Source organism: Porites lutea, chromosome 10 (genome assembly GCF_958299795.1).
Source record: "Porites lutea chromosome 10, jaPorLute2.1, whole genome shotgun sequence".
NCBI classification, from domain to species: Eukaryota; Metazoa; Cnidaria; class Anthozoa; order Scleractinia; family Poritidae; genus Porites; species Porites lutea.
In genome coordinates, this window is record NC_133210.1 from 15394926 (window position 1) to 15413681 (window position 18756).

An 18756-nucleotide genomic window follows, 5' to 3' on the forward strand; every position below is an offset into this window, starting at 1 on the left:
TTTCATAGAAAAAAAAAATAGAAACAAAAGAAATCCCTAGCAGTTTGATTCTCAACCCACTTGTTGTATTTACCTGGAGACTAGAAATCTTTATGACGGCCCATTAATTGTGAGTAAGAAAGGGAATGTGAATGCAAATGGAATATGATTAGTGATGTGAATATGAATGGAAAGCGAGTTGCAAATAAGAATGTGAATGTAAATATAAGTGAAAAAGGGAATGTGAATGCAACTGGAATATTATTAGTGATGTGAATAGGAATATCAATGGAAAGGGAGTGCAAATAAGAATGTGAATAGGAAGGTGAATGTAAAGGTGATTGGAAAAGGGAATGTAACTTTTAAATGGAAAACTGATTATGGATGTAAATGGTAAAGGGAACGTGAATGAGAATGTGAATACCAATGGAAATGTAAAATGGAAATGCGGATGGGAATTGGAGTATGGTTATGTGAATGTGATTGCAAATGCAAAATTAGGTACTGGAATGTTATTGAGTATCAAACTGTGAATAGGATATCTGTCTGAATTTATAAAAAGGTACCTACAGAAATTTCAAGTGCTTTCTAACCATTTGACCTTGAGGTGAATAGAAATCAGTTGAAAGTCGCTAGTTACGGCTTAAAAAGAACAACTTAATCGCTGGAAACACAGGAACAGTCGCTCTTGGCAAAAGCGACAGATTTGTAATGAAATGAACAACGTGGTGAGGAAAGATGTAAACGGCATTATAAACACGTTTTTTTTTGTCTACTGCAGCTTGTTAAGGGTTTCTTGTACTGAAAACGTAATGAAAAAAAATGGTCAAGTACTGGAAAAGCCTCAAGCGAGACTGTTGCTAAAAAATCCTGGAAGTACGTTTTTGCAAATCTAGACAGGTATACATGTAAATTTAAATGGTAAAGAGGAATGCAAATGGAAGTATGGGAGTGCATGTGTATCTGAATTGTAAATGGTAATGTCTGTTTTACAAAGGTAGACGGCTGAGTGTCTCAGATTCTGAATAATTATATTATGCCTGTGAAATTATTTTGCGTCCCCAAAAAGAGTAGTCTAAGAAAACAGCTGATATTTTTCGGCGTCAGCACTAATTTTCCCGCGAATTGACGTTTGAGAAAGAGCGCAGAAATTCCCTACCAATGACGTGTCGTTACCCAAATCTGGATAGTGCTTCGGATTAGTTGAGCTACAAGGAAAATTGGCTTCAACCAATCAAAGGCACTAACCAGATCTGGGTAGTGACACGTCATCAGTATGGAATTTCTGCGCCCGTTCCACAAAAGTCATTCCGCGGGTAAACCAGTGGTCGCGTCGCGAAATATCGGTCGTTTTCTTCGGCTTCAAAAAGAGTCGCTGAGTTTTAAAGTGCTTAGGCCACATTAAAATGAAATTTTTTAAATGAATATCTTCAGATGCACAACAGAAGACTTCCAAAGCATCAGAGTTCCCTCTACTCGTGGTGGAGAGCGTTCATTCAAAACCTGTTAAAAACAGTATAATCGCCGAGAACAAAGAAGTCCAACACTTGGTTGAGAACTGTCTAAAGGCTCGTGGCAAGTGGCAAATAGATGAAATCCTGGAAGAGGTAAATTACCTGTCCAATGTTAAAGGAGTTTTGTTACGAAATTTATCGAGATTCAAACATTGGAATTGCCAGTCACCGAATTGAGCGAACCATAAACATAACTGCTCAAAACATTTATAGAAAGTATAGACGACACAGGAAATACAAAAGAGTTTTAGCTTATGATAATAGACCTTGTCACGGTTTTCGACGCCATCTTGACGAGTAGGGAAATTTATTAGGCAAACGCATGAGAAATTACAGTGATTGTATCATTTCCTTAAAACGGCTGTTCTGAAAAAAATATGAATTGTAAACTAAAGGTACAAAGCAAAGGATTGTACTACAAAATTTTTTGGGGCGTACCTGTGCTTAAAATTCTCCAGAGGCTTACTTTAGATTTTCCACATATTTGTCTGTAATTTTTCCTGGGACTTTCTTACAGACAAATGTATAGAAAATTTTAAAAAGTTGTTCTAGGTCTTCTAGCACATGTAAGGCCGTGAATTTTTTTCAGTAGAATCCTTTGGGGTGAGACTTTAGTTTAGAATTCATATTTTTTTTCAGAACAGTCGTTTTACGGAAATTATTCGACATTAGATTCTTATACAAATACTGTAATTTCTCTCGCGTTTGCCTGCTCGTCAAGATAGCGTCGAAAACCGTGACAAGGTCTTTTAATAAAATGATCATCAAAGGAAAAGTCATGTGATCTTTAAGCAAATTATTTCAACTAATTCTTTACGAAAATATATGGAGGTCAATCTGGAGAATTTGTAAGTGCATATTGGTGCTTAAAGGGTTAATTTCGAACCCTGCATAATTCTAGGCAGTCCTATAAAAGAGGAGTGTGCTGTTTTCACGTTAACATTCATACTCTCTTGGCATGCTCTTTCTTTTTTGTTATTGTGTATTGCATATTTTTTCACTTGATAAGGGTAAACAAAATTTGCCCATTACAGTACACTGGCATCGTTGTTGGAGTCTTGATCGTCACTAACGAGTGTAGCTCTGTCAAGAAACTGTGTGTATGTTTGTAATTTTGGTTGGTAAAGATAGTCTCTTGATGAACCACTGTAAAGATCGTTTTCCAAGGAAATTATAGCAAAACGTAGTTCTGCCCCGACCCGTTCGTCCAGCTTCCGGAGGCACTGGAATGAACTCATCGCCATAACTTTATAATTTGTGCGATTTTATTGATTGGCTAATCTTTCATTCTTTTGTCTTATTCCCGCAGAGTATAAAGGAGGATGAAAACCTTAAAGGTAAAGTTAATTTTGACTTAGAAATAAACTCGTTGGCTTGGGCGTTTCTCTAACTTCTTTCTCTTGATTATTCATTTTAGAAGCCAGGAAGCTGAATGTGAATCGTAATACAGGGGAAACCGTTCTACATAAAGCAGCCAGGCTAGGTTACCATGTGAGTATTGTGTTGTTTATAGAACATGTAGTACTCTGTACTGTGTCAACATAATGTGAAAGAGATTTCGCCCTATGACTAGATCCACGTAATAAGTAAATTACAATTTTTAAAGTTACTAGTGGGAAGGTTTCACTTTATGGACTTCCACCGTGATATCGTCGCGAAGTGTTTTGGCGCTTCGTCTCTGAATCCAGTGGTCTACTCAATATTTCAGCTCCTGTTCGATTCAGCACGAACAGACCAATTTCGACATATTAAAATTCTTACTTGGCTCCGAGGCTCGAATAAATAAGACAAAAGAAATGTATTCATCTCTGAGCCTCAAAGCGATTTCTTTTGTTTTATTCCGCCAAACCAAGGGTGAACTTTACCATATCGAAATTGGTCTATTCATCTCCTTGGGTAACTTCCAAGACCATTAGGCTTTAGAGCGCTGGACTTGCAGTTCGAAGGCCCTGACTTTAAATTCCGTTTTGACCTCTAGCAGGATTTGTTCACGGTTTTCCCGAGCTCAAATCCTTGGCCACGCTTGTAAATAGCCAACTGGTTTGCCTCCGGCCAGATGCTATTGTTAACCCTCTTAAGCTTGATTTAAATTATCTGTCAGGTATTTGCTCGGCGTCACTAGCATTAAATTTAATACTATAAATGCTCCCGAGGGTAAATAAATAATAATAATAATAAACTTATAATTACCTGGTAACGTATTTTTTTCGTAGGAGACAGTGCGGCACCACATCCATCAAGGTATCGATCCGAACGCTAAAGACAATGCAGGATGGACCCCGCTCCACGAGGCTTGCTCCAGAGGACACGTTGACGTTGTCAAAGTTTTAGCCAAATATGGTGCCGATGTCAATGCGTGCTCAAATGACGGAATAAGGTGAGTCCCATGTATAGGCGTATCTTTGATGACGTTATTGTTCACTTTTTCGCTTATCACTGTAGGACTTGACTAATTAAAGGCGTCACCGTATCTACGAATTTAGTTCAAATTTAGTTTACCGTGTAACTGAAATTTCACTTCGTTGTAGGCCAATTCACGATGCGGCAGAAGGTGGTCACGTGGCTGTGCTCAGAGTGTTATTGTCATACGGTGCAGACCCACTACTCGCAACGTATTCTGGGAGTACCGCACTTAGCTGTGCCAAAGAACCAAACACAAGGGCTTTCCTTGAAGGTGCGTGACTCGTGATATATAGTCTTAGATAGGCAAGGATCGAGACAAAATCGTTACCGTTTGTCAGCAAGTCGCGAGCGTCTAGTGGAGTGCGAAACTTACAACCTCATAAATCTGTAAATGTGGATCAGCGCATGTTAACACGCTTTTCAAGGGAAAATGGTTTGATTACTTGGGTTAATTGCTTGGGTTCTTCTTGGGGCAACGGAGCTATAGTCAGAGTTAATGAAATTAAAGTATTGTCATTTCCTAAGCCCTCCATTTTTTATGTGTATCAGGTGTTCTCGAGGATCTTGACCTGACGACCCCCTCAGCGTCTGCGTATGAAGGCGAGGTGAGTACATGTTCTTTGCGATGCTTTAAGGTGTTTGTGAAACAGAGCTTGACTTAACCTTTTAAGCCCCAACATTATCCAGACTAATCTCGATACAATTACGATACATTTACGATACATTTACAGTTGAGAGGATGTGTTTAAAGTTCAAAGCATATTCCTTGGTGATTAGTTAATTATTTCTTATGACCTTTTCTCTTGATGCTTTATTGATACTAGGGAGTTAACGCAACGACGACGACGACGGCAACGAGAACGGCAAAAAAGCAGTAGGTTTAGACAAGCAAAACAACAACGTTGCACTAGACTTGCTACAAGTCGACCTCAAGAGTATCTTAGCGAGCGGAGCGAGCCATTTAGGCCGCGAAGCGGCCAAGCGAGCGACGAAGTCGCGAGAGTTTCCGCGCATATTACATCGGACGAAGGACTTTTTGGAAAGTCTAACGTTGCATTTGCATCACGCTTATTTGCACATTTCTCTGCCGTCGTACCACGGCTACAACGTGAAACTGCCTAATTTCACGTTTTGTCGAGGACAGGAACAAAAGACGACAACTTTCTTTTTCTTTTCCTGAACTTTGATGCAGTCCTTTAGAATTCAACTCCAAACAAATTTGCCATTTGACGAATTAAACGAGATGGAATAAGCGCGATAAAGTTTGAAGCGGTGCAAATTCACTTTTTAAGTGACGTTTTCGTAGCCGTCCCCGTCGTCGTTGCGTAAACTCCCTATTGTTGGGAGAAAAATAGTGTCAATCACTCTGACTGAACAACATTTTATGCTAAATTATTGTTTTACGGCCTTTGTTGTAGGGCTGCTGGGACTTCTTTGGATCTTCTTCCCTGTTTGGTAATTGTTTTCCAACGTTTTTTTGTTTTGTTTTGTTTGTCTGCGTTCTACCTTGTAGATAATAGACGGGACATCATACATGATTTGAGTAGATCTCTTGTAGTGCACCATGAGGCGCGTTATAGTGAGGAAGCGCTCAGTAAATTCTCTTCTCGCCCTCTTTGATTTCAAAGCAGAGGGAGACTTGCGAGAATAGCAAGTTAGTCTCCTAAGCAGCCGTTGGTTGTCTCGTCACGCAACGCTCAAGAGAGAAATAAGGTGTTGCACAGGAGAAATGATGAGATCAAAGCGATCAGAAGGTGGACGACATTTGAAAGGACTCGTGCACAACAAGTGAGCGTCTCGCAACGATCACGAGACAAATAAAATGTTGCACGGGAGAGAAAGTGCAATCAAAGTCATCAGAAGGGTGGAAGAAGTTTGAAAGGACTCATGCACAAAAAATGAGCGTCACGCAACGCTCATGAGTCAGATAATGTGCTCCGTTGGAGACCAGGAGAAAGTGCGATCAAAGCGACCAAAGTGGACGTAATTTTAAAGGACTTGGGCACAACAACAGAAAGTCACCCAACGCTCACGGGACAAATAACGTGGTGCGTTGGAAAACGGTGGAAAATGCGGTCAAAATGGTGCTTATAATTTGAATGGACTCGTACATAACAAGCAAGCGTCACGAAACGCTCACGTGACAAAAAGCTGTTGCGCGGAAAACCAACAGAAAGTGGTGAAATGAGATGAAATGGTGCGGATAATTTGAAAGGACTTGTTTACCAAAACGGAGCGAGATCTAGTCCACACCCCTGTCTCCCTCCCCACTCCCCCTCAAAAGCCGCGTGCACTTCAGACCAACTTGTTTTGCTATTGTCGTTGTCATACAAGTGTTAAAGGTCTACCGTGAGGTCGTCAAAATGCCACCGTAGTGTTCTACAGATATTTGAGCTATGCTTTACGTTTGGTGTTGTACTCCAAATTGTGCTGGCATAAAGTGTGAGCCCATGTTCTTTGTTCAGTGAGTTTTGTAAATAGCGACCGGTATTATTATTCATTAGTTTTCGTTCACAGTCAATGTGCTGGCCATTTACGAAGTTACTGTGTCTTGGTAAGTTCCAGCCTGATCGAGGCGCGACCTCTGAATGTTCACTGACCTTCGATCAGGGGCCTGTTTCTCGAAAGAACCGAAGACTTTTGCGGACGCGAAGGCCATTTTTAAAATCAAAATCTAAAGAGTGAAAGCGCTGGTCCTTGCTAACAAACTAGTCCATTATGTTTTGTTAATTGAGAGTTATACCTTATCATCTGCAAAGCTACTGAATCCTCGATCTTGATTTTACACGCAGCAAAAGTACCACAGCTTTCCGGGCCCGAAAAGTTACTGGGACGTTCGAGAAACAGGCCCCAGGCGTACAAAGTGCCTGATCGGAGGTAACATCTACACAGAAGTAAAGAGAGTTAGTTAATGTTTTTGCATGCTTCTTAATATCTTGATTTGAAATACTTTTGCTTTAATTAGATGACGTTCCGGACCATACAAATGGTATTTTCGAAGGAGTTTCGACCATAAAAAGTTCTATGAAGGGAGAGTTTGAAATGTGCGACAGACCACACCTTCCAACCTACAACCTTCCGGTGATGGCCGGTCAAGAATTAACCTCCGGGTAATCAACCTTTCCTTACTTGGTGCTTAGAAATAAAACATGAATCAAGGACTGTAAAAGATGTGTAGAACAGAGTTAAAAATGTAGCAAACCATTTGACCGAGGAGTTAAACTCGAGAATCTGGTTTGCTGTTATATACGTGGCCCTGTCCACAGGTATCCGTTTTGTTTTTTCGTTTTCAGAGTTTTTTACAGTGCAACTGCTAGAACCGGGACCACCTAGACCGGCAGGGTTGACCAATCAGATTACAGGAAAATAACAATACATTCCGAGAAAGTTAGTTGTCAATCATAATTTAATACCACGAAACGAAATAAACAACATGGATCGAAATCAACCAATTACAACCTACAGATGTAGAAGAAGAAAGAGAAGAAAGAGCGTGTTTGCCGCGAGGTTCGTTACAGTGAGCGATGAGGCGAAAAACGTAAACGGTAGTTATGTTTTTGACTTGCGGTCGCTTTCTACTCGAGACTTTGCATACAACACCTAGGAGACATATTTCTTTGTCATCTACCAGTATTTCTTAGCTCCTATTGCCACGCTTTGCAATAACAAAAACATTGTCTGGTGAAACGTTTGCTATCAATATTGCATTTTGTGCTTCGAGTAACTTATTGTTTTGTGTTCTTTTTTACGAGATGCTGATTGGCCGACACACAACTTTCTTGAAATGTATTGTTATATTACTGTAATCCGATTGGTTAAGTTGGTCCAAGTGGCCCCTGTTACAGTAGTCGCACTGTAACCGTGTTTTCTCGTCCACACGAAAACGCAGTAACAAGTGAGAACGGTATCATCTTTGATGGTAGCATGCGCATTTACTGATATCCAACACGGTCACGTAATCGTTTTCAAAAACCTCCGTTTTCATCCATCCACGGAAGAGAAGTCACCAACGGTGCGATTCCCTGACCCCAAACAATACTAAAACAAGAGGAAGAATGTTTTCTGCGACCAATTAGGAGAGACCTTATGAGCAGCTCCTACACTACTCCCAGCAAAACGGCGTTTTAAAAACTCTCCAATCTGAGGAGCAGTTTTGAAAAGATGCGTTTGCAGTGACCGTTTCCACCGGATCTGTGTGGACGGGAGAAAAACGGGGGGAAAAAATGTCCGCTTTCAAACAAAAACGGATACGTGTAGACAAAGCCTAAAGGTTGATTTTCACAGACGCGTTTTTGGCTACGCACGTTAACGAACGCAAATTGTAATCAACTTAATAAAATAGAGGCAAGATAAAATGTGCTGAGCTTAAACGAGAAGTTGAGCGAGGTTTAACTCTTACGCTATTGCCTCTATTTTATTTGCGAAAGTAAATTTTATGCGCGTACACATGTAGAAATTACGCGGCTCTGGAAATCAACCCTACGTCATGAATGCCAAGTAGAATTGAAATACGAACCTGTTTCAAACTTTGGGCTAAACAGGTTCTTGTATAAAGGGAGTCTAACTGACAAATTTAGTTGCGGGGTAGGGCTATTTTCTGATCATTACTTTCTTTTCCTCTTTTCAGGCGACGAAATTATGTTCTTCTATCTGACGTCCTTGAACACCTTCGGATAAGCAGGGTTGCCTTGCTTAAGAAAGTTAAAAGACTTGATATACGCGAAATGCCTTGGTCGCAGTTCATGGCTGAGATCGCTGGTAAACCACTGTGCGTTGTTCCTAAGTATTGTCCTGCTGACAGCAGTACACAAGAAGGAATAGCTGAACTCGTACTGATAAACTACAATCTCCGACGTCTTCTTAACATTAGAACAGAAACCGTTAGTATGACGTAAGATTGGCTTTGATAAAAAAGCTACCACTCTTCCCTGCGATGAAAGGGCCGCTAGAGAATCTAGGTCCTCCAAAGCATCCTAGGACTGATTGAATTAAAGTTCCCTGGAACTATGCTGCAAGTGAAAATCATTAGAATCAACAAATCGCGCATGATTTATCTAGCGCGGTTAGTCAGAACAAGAGACTGCCATGCTTTCTTCCAGAAGAAGTTAGTGCAGAAGTGAAGTGCGACAGCAGCACGTGAACGAAGTCCAATGCTGTAATTCCACAAGGCGTTTCTTTGCCCATTGGCGACGTTAATTGTTCCCGCAATTTCACGTCTTTACGTTCCAGTTTAAACATGTGGTAACGTTTGTTTTGTGTTAGTCGTTTTTTTTTTGGCCGGCTTTGTTTGTACTGCAAAAACAGTGTATTGCAGCCTGTCTCGCCGAACTGCACGCTCAAAAAGAGTACCCTGGGTTTATCTCGGTTGTAGGCCACCTTGTTTAGGAAAAAAAAACAGATGAACTTTACTTTTTAATGGTTGGTGTAAGCGTCACAATAGAACACTCTTAAGGTTTCTTATCAGCTTGTTTTCCCTGGAAGTGTTTTGCTTCATACAAAGTGTATACCCAAATCAACAGACAGGGTATTATTGTTGAATTTAAAATGCCTTTAATTTGACCACATGTCTGATTTGTATAGGTAATAGCATGATTAGTGGTGATATTTGGCATAAATACCTCGAGTGATATTTCGAAATCGTTATACGTAATTTCACAAGCCGTTAGGCGAGTGAAATTTGAGACAATTTTGAAATATCACGAGTGGTATTTATGACAAATATCACTACTAATCATGCTTTTATTTGTTTATACTACTACCTGCAAAGGTTTTGTAATTTGCACAAGTAGGTATTTCAAATTTAGCTGAAATACCACTGCTCTAAGCCAATCAAATTGCAGAAATTTCTCATGTAGTGGTATAACTAACGTAATAAGCAATGTAGCAGAAATTACTACTTAAAGGTCTTTGTAAATTGCGGCGCTAAATCAATTCCTTGCATATTAATGAAACTAGAACCACCATGTGCAGGAAATAAATTACGAACTCAGAAGGGACAACATGAACAGATTTCAGAAGGGATTGCTCAGTAGTTCTTGGGAGTTTTCCATTACGCTAAAATTTCCGGAAATTTCGGTCGGAATAAAAATAGAACTCTTCGGTACAGCTGAAAACTTTCCGGGAAAAGTGATCCACCTCCAAAGGTGGTTATCTCCGGCCGGTTCGTTCCGACCAAAACTTACAGTTCTCCAAAAATTCTTGCTTCCAACCTTGCTAGTCCTTCGCTGAGAAATAAAAACTTTTGGTCGAAAGGTAACTGGAACTCGCTCATCCGGTAAGAGACATTGTCTCAATCAAACAATGATGTTCTTTTTTCTCTTGGTTGGTTCGTCTGGAGCGCTTTCCATTCAAAAAAAAATCCAGTTTGAAATTTCGGAAATTTCACGTGTCCAGTGGAGCTGTACATTCCGGTTACACAGACCACCGCGCTTTTGGTTATTGTTCTTTTAAGCAGGATACAAAAGAGCGATACTGGGGACAACAATTTTGTCAAATGGAAAGGGACATTTGGGTCTGATCGACGTGAACGACGAGACCGGTTAAAGTGGACCATCTTCAAAGCTGGTCCCGAGTATTCCGGTCGGACCAAACCGAAATGGTCCGTTCCATTTGACGTACCAACCGAAATTTCCGGAATTTTGGGTTGAATGGAAAGCGCCCCTGGTTTCTGGTCGGTTTGAAGAAAATAGATAGCACCCTTCGTCTTCAAGATCGTTTTCACGTGACGTCATAGAAATTCTAGACTAAAAAGAAGTCAGACTTGCCCCGTTCATTAAAGAAAATTGACAACTTAAACATCACGATTGGCAAGCAGACTGTGTCTCTTATTTTTTCACGTGTTGCGCCCACAACTATCTTAAACTGGAAAAAAAGCAATGAAATTTTACCCTTTGGAACGTATATTTTGTATATGTTGCCCTAGTCTGATCCCAGGCGTCTACTGTTTTCGCCGTGGTCGTAGACTGCAAAACAGTCCGTATTTTTGCGTATTCAAGAACACGCGAGCAGTCAAACAAAACGTCTGGAACGAGGCTGAAAACAGAGAGCGAGAGGCTCGCGCGCGTGAGATTCTTACGTCACGCTTCACCGATTTCTTTACTGATTTTGAGAAAAAAACCGCTGTTTTGCAGTGTACCGTGGTCGAAACTTCCGGATGGGTGTCAGTAAAACGCGGGGTCGGGGCCGGGGCTGGGGTCGAGTTCGGGTTCGGGTTCGGGTTAGGGTTAGGGTAGATAACCCTAACCCTAAAAAAGCATTCTTTAAAAAAGGAAAGGCCCCGACCCCGACCCTGACTCCTTGTTTTCCTGACACCCTTCAGCCGGTGCAAGGAACCTTAGGTCTCAGAGGCTGGGTTTACAATTAGGGAACTCGATTATCACTTGCAGCGTTCTATGCACGTACAGTGCTTACATATTCATAAAACCACAGCCATTTATTATAGAAACAGCTGCACAAATTGTTAGTCTGTTTTTAACAAATTAAAGTCCTGTGATAACAGACGTAATGCATTTACAGCTAGTAACGGTGTACGTTATTTTCTTTCCTTCGCCGCCCTAAACAAGGCTGAAAATTACATTACGGTTCCATCAAACTGTGGTGTAAAGAGTTGTAAAACGACCACATGCGCTTTGGTTGAACTTTAAAATACGGAATGTTGAAACTTGACATTTGCATGTCAATAACAAAAATCGCAATTTATGCGAATACAAAACAGTACACGGCACACCGTGTTCACTTTAATTAAACTATTGTTGGAAGAAAGTTAATTAAACTGAAGGTGAAGAAATATCACAAAAGCTTGATCGTGTGTTCATCGATTTGGCGTGGAAACCATGCTAATATAAAGTATGAAGCCTTATCTCAAAGAAAACCATTCAGTTTTGGTATTTAACGCCACGTACTTTGCCCAAGACTACGAAGATACTGATTGCGTTGAATTTGATGGATTAAGCAAAATGTCGAAGAGTATTTTCATTTCCTTATCATTGATTTGCGGGATTTGGGCAGTCGGAGGAAACCTAGCCCTCCTTGTGGCATTTTACAGCAGTAAAACAGTTTATGGCCATATTACGAACTATTTCGTCGTTTCATTAGTCGTGTCCGATCTCATGATTGGGTTATTGATGACACCGATGTATATCTGCTACTCAGTCGACTTAGATCCTCCATGGCTCATCAAAATTGAAGGCTTTCTTTGGATTTTAACAGTGACGGCTACAACTCATAGTCTAAGCGCTGTCAGCGTGGACAGACTGATTTCAATACTTTATCCTCTGCGCTATAGTCTGATTGTAACTGAAAGACGATGTCGTCTTGTCATTGCGCTGATCTGGCTTGATGGGTTGGTTTTCGGATTTCCCAGACTAATTATGGATGATTTTCAGAAACTAGAAAGGTTGTGGATAGCCTGTTCGATTTTCACTGTTGCCATACCAGTACTGATCATGTCCTCTTGTTATGGCAAAATTTTTACAATCGTCAAGAAGCAAAATGTTCGAAAACTGGCGAACACTTTTACAACTGGCAAACATTTGCGAAACAGAAAAGCTGCCATCACTATTGGAATAATCGTTTGCCTGTTCATCATAACATTTATTCCAAGCACAGTTGTATATTTTATGCTCCTGTTTGAGAATGACAGGTGCAAAGAACTTGAGCTGAATGATGTTTGGCTGTGGGTGGCTCTTGTGTCATTTTCCCATTCAGCAATTAATCCTTGGGTTTATGGGCTTAGATATCGAGCCTTAAGAAAAGCGTTGAGGGAACAGGTTAAAATTCATTAGAACATCATAAGTTCGCTCATGTAAGAGAATCAGGATTTTGGAATCCAGGAAATTTTTGCTTGTGGATTTCTGGGCTTTGGAATCCGGAATACAGCTCAAGGAATCCGGAATACAACTCAAGGAATCCGGAATACAACTCAAGGAATCCGGAATCCCACCAAAAGATTGGAATCCGGGATCCAAGTTTCTTTGACAAAGAATCCGAAATCCAGTACCTGGAATCCAGAATCCACGGCGTGGAATCTAGACTCCAAGACTGTCTTGGATTCCCTTACAAGAGGCGAAGAAATCGTTCTATTTTTAAGGCCATTATCACACTTGGTGCCTGAGCACTAGTGCCTGGGTACCGGCACAAAATGATGTTGTGTTCACACACTGGGTACCCGACATGTAACTGTACAAATTTGCTCCATCTTGCTCCGACAGACGCTATTTCATTTCGAAGCGTGAGCGAAGAGGGTCGTTGCGACTATACAAAACCATGGATTGCTTCGGTATGGGTGAAAACGTTTGCGCAAAGGGGCCGGACCCAATGCACAATTTAGTGCCTAGTTGGGAACTGGTGTGTTCACATTAGTGCCCTTCAAGCGTAGTGTGAACATAGGCTTAGTATAACACTGACGGGAGTCAGGGGGTACTCAACAACAACAACAACAATCTTTATTGTGCTCTTGATACAAAAGTGTAGAGTCATTAAAAGGAAATAATTGTGAAAAAAAGAGAGCAAAACCACTCAGAAATACAAAAAGGTAATTGCGCTGAGTGGCTGGGCAATGCAGACTGAAAAGTAACTAGATATCCGAGAAAGTTGTTATAAATAAACACATGCACTCAAAAAACCTTCAAAGAAAAAATTTTTAAGCTGTAATTAATAAACAAATACACAAACGAATAAACAAAGAAGCAAGACAAAACAAGGGCTGTGCACACAAATAGCTGCATGTAAAGTACACCCGAATCAACATGATGACAGATTCTTTTAAAAGCTTTTTAAAGCGAAAACGACTCGCTAAATTTAGCTCTTCGATTTCTTTAAAAGGATTCTAGAGTTAAGCCCCGTTGAAACGGATATTAAGAAATACTCTAAGAAATGTTGGGTGGGCGTACTGACTTCTGGGTCCTGAAGCCCTAAGACTACACCAGACATTTTTCAGGTACAGTTTTGCTGTCTATTTTAGACTAGTCACTTAAAAATTCCCCTTAGTCCCTATCGCACTCTTACTATAAACCAGAAACATCTGTTCCTGACCCGTTTCCTGCATATATGTATTAAAAACGACTTAAAATTCAAGTCAAAACCTCGCAGGGTAATAAATTCCTACTGTTGTTAAAGGAATTGGCAGGGTGCTTTATGTCCAAACACTTACCAAATTTCTGTTGACTTTTCCATAAAAGATATCTCTTAATGTTAGTAATGCTTATGACAAGTAGTAATCAATAATTTATTATATGAAGAGTGGAAAATTAGTCTTCTCAATTAAAATTGACTTTCTTATATACAAACAAAGAAGGGTTGGGAGAAATATCCCCAAAGAGTTAATTCCCAAATCGAACGGTGAGACAAAATACGGCCCCAATTCACTTTCTTTAATCCTGAAAAAACGACTAAAGCTGTCGAATTGGTTTCACTTGAAACGTGCTGAACAGTCACACAAGAGAATTTCGTTCATATTTGATAAGGAAGGTTAAAATTACTGATATTCCAACTGTAAAATAATGATTATCATATGAAAATGCCACTCACTGTCAGAAGCGGCAGAAGAGGTTTTATTTGATTCGTCTCACCATGGCAGTTTACCTAGATAATAACTCCTGAGAATTCATTTACTTCCATGTGAAAATAGTACTGAAGAGATTTCATTCGAATGGTTACACCAAAAAGCATCTTATCCACCGGCTCGAGTGTCACAGGACCGTGAAGGTGAAAGTTTGATTAAGAGAGAAAGCTCAGTTTTCTCTTGTTAACTAAATGAAAAAATGCATTTTGTTGAGTTTTAACATGTTTTGATCTAGCACTGACTTCTTGTGTTACGTCTTGGGAAAAAACGTTCTCTTAACAATAAGCAATGTTATTAACCCCAGGCCGGATTAGCCAATCATTTTCATGCGACCGAGTGTGAGGCGAAAATACATCCAAAATAAAAAAGATCAATAAGTACTATCTATATAAACGATCCTGCCGATTATCATTTGGAGCAAGAAATTTGCTTCCAATAACTGTAAACTGTCTGGACCTGGTTATACTGAGTGGCAATATCGAACACAGTCCAGGGGCGGATCTAGGGGGAGGGTGCAGGGGGTGCGCACCCCCCCTCCCCCCCTGAGATTACCTGCGGTTTTCTAATACAACTGGTATTCTGCAAAAAAAAAACTATGTGGTTTATTGGTGTTGAAGTAGAGCAAGAGACGAGTGCACCCCCTCCTCAAAAAAATCCTGGATCCGCCCCTGCAGTCAGCAGCAATCAACGACTGCTTTCACGGTCTGAAATGTCTCAAATCAAAAAAAAATTAATAATATTATTGTAGCTCACGGAAATTAAAACATTTCTGCATGGTTGTTAATTCCATCGAGACTTCCTTTCCCCAAGGTTCTAGAAGCTTTTTTTGCATTTCATTTCTCGTATTTTGATTAACATGTATTATTCGTAACAAAGGACACCTAAATCGATCTAAAATTTTCTGTTTCGTAAAATAGTAACAGAGAGGGGTATGAGAAAATCTCTCGTTTTCTTAAACCTTTATTAAGCTTCCAATAATTCTGGGCAAAGAATAAGACTTCCTAATAAATTCGAAAACGCTATAGTTGCCATTAAATTGACCGACCGATAAAGCTGAGATAATGCTGTAGTTGACTGCCAGCCCCCGCTGGGCTCCCACCGTTACGATGTAATCCAAGATAAACTTAAAAAACGAGCACTAACATGCTATAAAATTTTAATCAGTTTGCGATTGCTTCCCGTGGTTTTATATGAAATCAATGTCTGGTTTGCTTATCTGTGCCGTTGAGAGCAATTTATCACTGACACTTTTCTATTTGAGGACTCGTGTTAAAATACCGTAAAATTCCGAAAATAAGCCCCTCCATGTATACGCCCTTCCAAATATCCATCAAACATCCCAAATGAGCTCTTCGTCTGTCCTCCTAACGACCTTTAAGTTACACTTGTCTATTAACTCTTCAGGAAACTCTCTTTGTTCGTAGGCTAGAGATTGGCAGCTGCGTGTACTCTGTCAAAGAAACTTAAACGTCAAGAATACTTACTTTTGTTCGATAGACTTCAGTCAACATTTTAATAATCAATTAAGTGGTATCCTAGAGAGCTAAACCACTAATCTAGGAGATTTGCTAAATAGATTGGTGTTGTGGATCGATTTATGTCAGAGAAGTCAAATAAACTTGACATGTCAATTCAAAGTACAAAATAAGTCATTTACAATTATAATCGTACTTCTGACACCATGTAAAATGACAACTATTGAAGATTAGGGCTGACGCCGTGAAAATGTATTTATTTCTGGTGCTTAATATCGTGACATACAATGAATACGAAGTTGATATATAGGGAGGGTCTAACTTAAGATTTTAAACTTTAACTTCAACTTTTATTATACGTATTTCATTATATCAAATTCTATTCACATTTTAAAGAGTCTTTTAGCGCTTGTCTCAATTCACGATACCTGAGTCCGTAGACCCAAGGATTGACCGAGGAGTGAGAAAATGATACAAGTGCAACCCACAACCAAACGTCGTTTAGCGTGAGTTCTTTGCAGAGGTCCTCCTCAAATAAAAGCATAAAGTAAACGACGGTAGTTGGAATAAATGTTAAAATAAATAGGATAACGATTATGCCGATCGTTATTACAGCCTTTTTGTTTCCAACGCTAACACACGCACGCGACACACTTTGATCTGCAACAGATCGATTTGTCTTTTGAACAATTAAAAGGATTTTAGTATAGGAAAGAAGCATGATTAGTAATGGAATTGCCACCGTGGTTACAGAGCAAGCTATCCATAGCTTTTCTAGTTTAACAAAGTCATCTAGGACCAGTCTTGGAAAACCAAAGATAATGGATCCAGTCCAAATTAGACATAAGACCACACGGCATCGTTTTTCAGTTACTATCTGATGATAAAGCAGAGGATAAACAACCGATATCAACCTGTCCAAGCTTACAGCACTGAGGCTGTACGTTGTTGCTGTGACTGTCAAAATCCAGAGAAACCCCTCCAGCTTGATAAGCCAGTAAGGTTCATAGCCGACAGCGTAGCACACGTACAATGGTGTCATAGTTAAGCCTACCATTAAATCGGCAAGAGCCAGCGAAAAGATAAACGAGCAATTTACTCGGTTACGCAGTGCATCTGTACGAGTGAGAGCCAGAAGAAGAGCCGAGTTTCCTCCAATCGCAAAAATCCCGCAAACAATAGATAGAAAAATGAACACACTTGATGATATTTCACTTAATCCATAGTCACAGTTATCTAAGTCACAACTCTCACATTCTTCGTTGAACGTCGCATTTAGTAAACGACGAATGTTTCCTTTAAAAGCCATGTGCACGTTAGTTTGCGATTAGCGAGGAATAAATGCAAAGTGCACACATGCACGCATGTAGCAAAAATACTCTGAGCGAGTCTGTGAGAGAAAGAAAATAAATATTCATTTTATGTTTTGCTGTAGCCAATAATTTTCTTGGAACTTAATAAAAATTCTCAGACAAAATTTAGATAGCTCATTGGTTCAATGTCTTGTCATTACCTCACAAAATGGACTGTGATGTTAAGCCCTTAATCATGCAGTCTTCGTTTTATTTTGCATATTTAGCTCCGTTATCAACACCAACACTACACTGTCTCTGTCTTTCGTTTTTTCGACGTTTCTTTTCAACTCTAACAGATTTGCCTCAGTAAAAATTAAAAATGAAATTTTTGGCCCCTTTGCAGTTTCTATGAATGATTTTCTTATAGCATAACAACTTACGATGATGACTATTTTTTCTTGAACGGTAACTCTCCAAATACTGAAAAGTAAAATACAAGGGAAACAACACTAAACGGCAAACGCCCATCCACATCGATAGTCACTTAAAACAGTGATTATAGAGTGTAGCACCTGTTTACCTAGTGGTACTTGTCATTCAATTGCGGTCATGAACGGAAAAGTACCATATATTGTTTTGCCAGCGGTTATTAATTGACGAAATTTAAAGAAGCTTTTGAGTGAATTATCGAGAAGAACTTTTATCCTTTTAATTTGCCTTGGTGTTCAATGATTACAGGAGCCCCGAGGGGAAAACGTTTTAAATTTTAATGCATGACAGTTAGAAGTAAACTGTTCTTCAAACTCTAACAGCAACATACCAATCATTATACTACTACATGAAAAATTACTGCAATTTGGTTGGCTTAGAGCACTGGTATTTCAGCTTAATTTGAAATACCTACATGTGAAAATTACAAACCTTTTGCAGGTAGTAGTATAAACAAATAATAGCATGATTTGTACGTGATATTTGGCATAAATACCACTCGTGATATTTCAAAATTGTCTCAAATTTCACTCGCCTAACGGCTCGTGAAATTACGTTTATCAATTTCGAAATATCACTTGTGGTATTTATGCCAAATGTCACTACAAATCATGGTATTACCTATACTAATATAATAATAGTCAACATGAATTACAATTTGACAGTACTTAATGAATTTGCCATTTGCACATCTCCCATGATACACCTTATAATTGCCTCCCAAAATTTTGTATGGAAATTGTCTTCTTTTCCTCCTCTGGACGACTGCTTTGTTTTGAAACGGTTTTTTAAGTCCGGTTATAAGCCCTGCCGGATTTAAGGTCTCCGTTTATAAGCTCTCCTAAATCCCCGTGCAAAAATGAACGGAAATTAACGGTAGGGCCTTTTGTCCCCAAACCCGCCTCTTCTAGCCACTAAAAACAGCTGTATAGCAGACTAGCCATTTTCAGGTATCGTCCTTTTTGTTTATTTTTTTGTTTTTCTTTGTTGTTGTTGTTGTTATTAAATAAACAAGTAAATAAATAAGTAAATTACCCCTC

The 18756-nt window shown here is 39.6% G+C and overlaps 3 protein-coding genes across 3 annotated transcripts in view; 2 read left to right on the forward strand and 1 right to left on the reverse strand.

Moving 5' to 3' along the window:
* The window catches only part of LOC140950639 (uncharacterized), a 34666-nt gene extending 25211 nt beyond the window's left edge, over positions 1–9455 (forward strand). The window contains exons 20-28 of the mRNA XM_073399881.1: positions 1414–1586; positions 2803–2830; positions 2911–2984; positions 3707–3870; positions 4022–4167; positions 4446–4501; positions 5315–5351; positions 6862–7006; positions 8524–9455. Of these exons, the coding sequence (XP_073255982.1) occupies positions 1414–1586; positions 2803–2830; positions 2911–2984; positions 3707–3870; positions 4022–4167; positions 4446–4501; positions 5315–5351; positions 6862–7006; positions 8524–8791 (1091 nt within the window). The 3' untranslated portion in view covers positions 8792–9455. The remainder of the gene's footprint in view (positions 1–1413; positions 1587–2802; positions 2831–2910; positions 2985–3706; positions 3871–4021; positions 4168–4445; positions 4502–5314; positions 5352–6861; positions 7007–8523) is intronic.
* A 2288-nt stretch (positions 9456–11743) lies between these two features.
* On the forward strand, positions 11744–12679 carry LOC140949574 (adenosine receptor A2a-like). Its single transcript, XM_073398732.1, has one exon. It carries the CDS (start codon positions 11744–11746, stop codon positions 12677–12679), a length of 936 nt encoding a protein of 311 aa, XP_073254833.1.
* Positions 12680–16224: 3545 nt separating this feature from the next.
* On the reverse strand, positions 16225–17241 carry LOC140949575 (adenosine receptor A2b-like). The gene has a single exon (XM_073398733.1). The coding sequence runs from the start codon at positions 17239–17241 to the stop codon at positions 16312–16314; it is 930 nt and encodes a 309-aa protein (XP_073254834.1). The 3' UTR covers positions 16225–16311.
* Positions 17242–18756: the final 1515 nt, after the last annotated feature.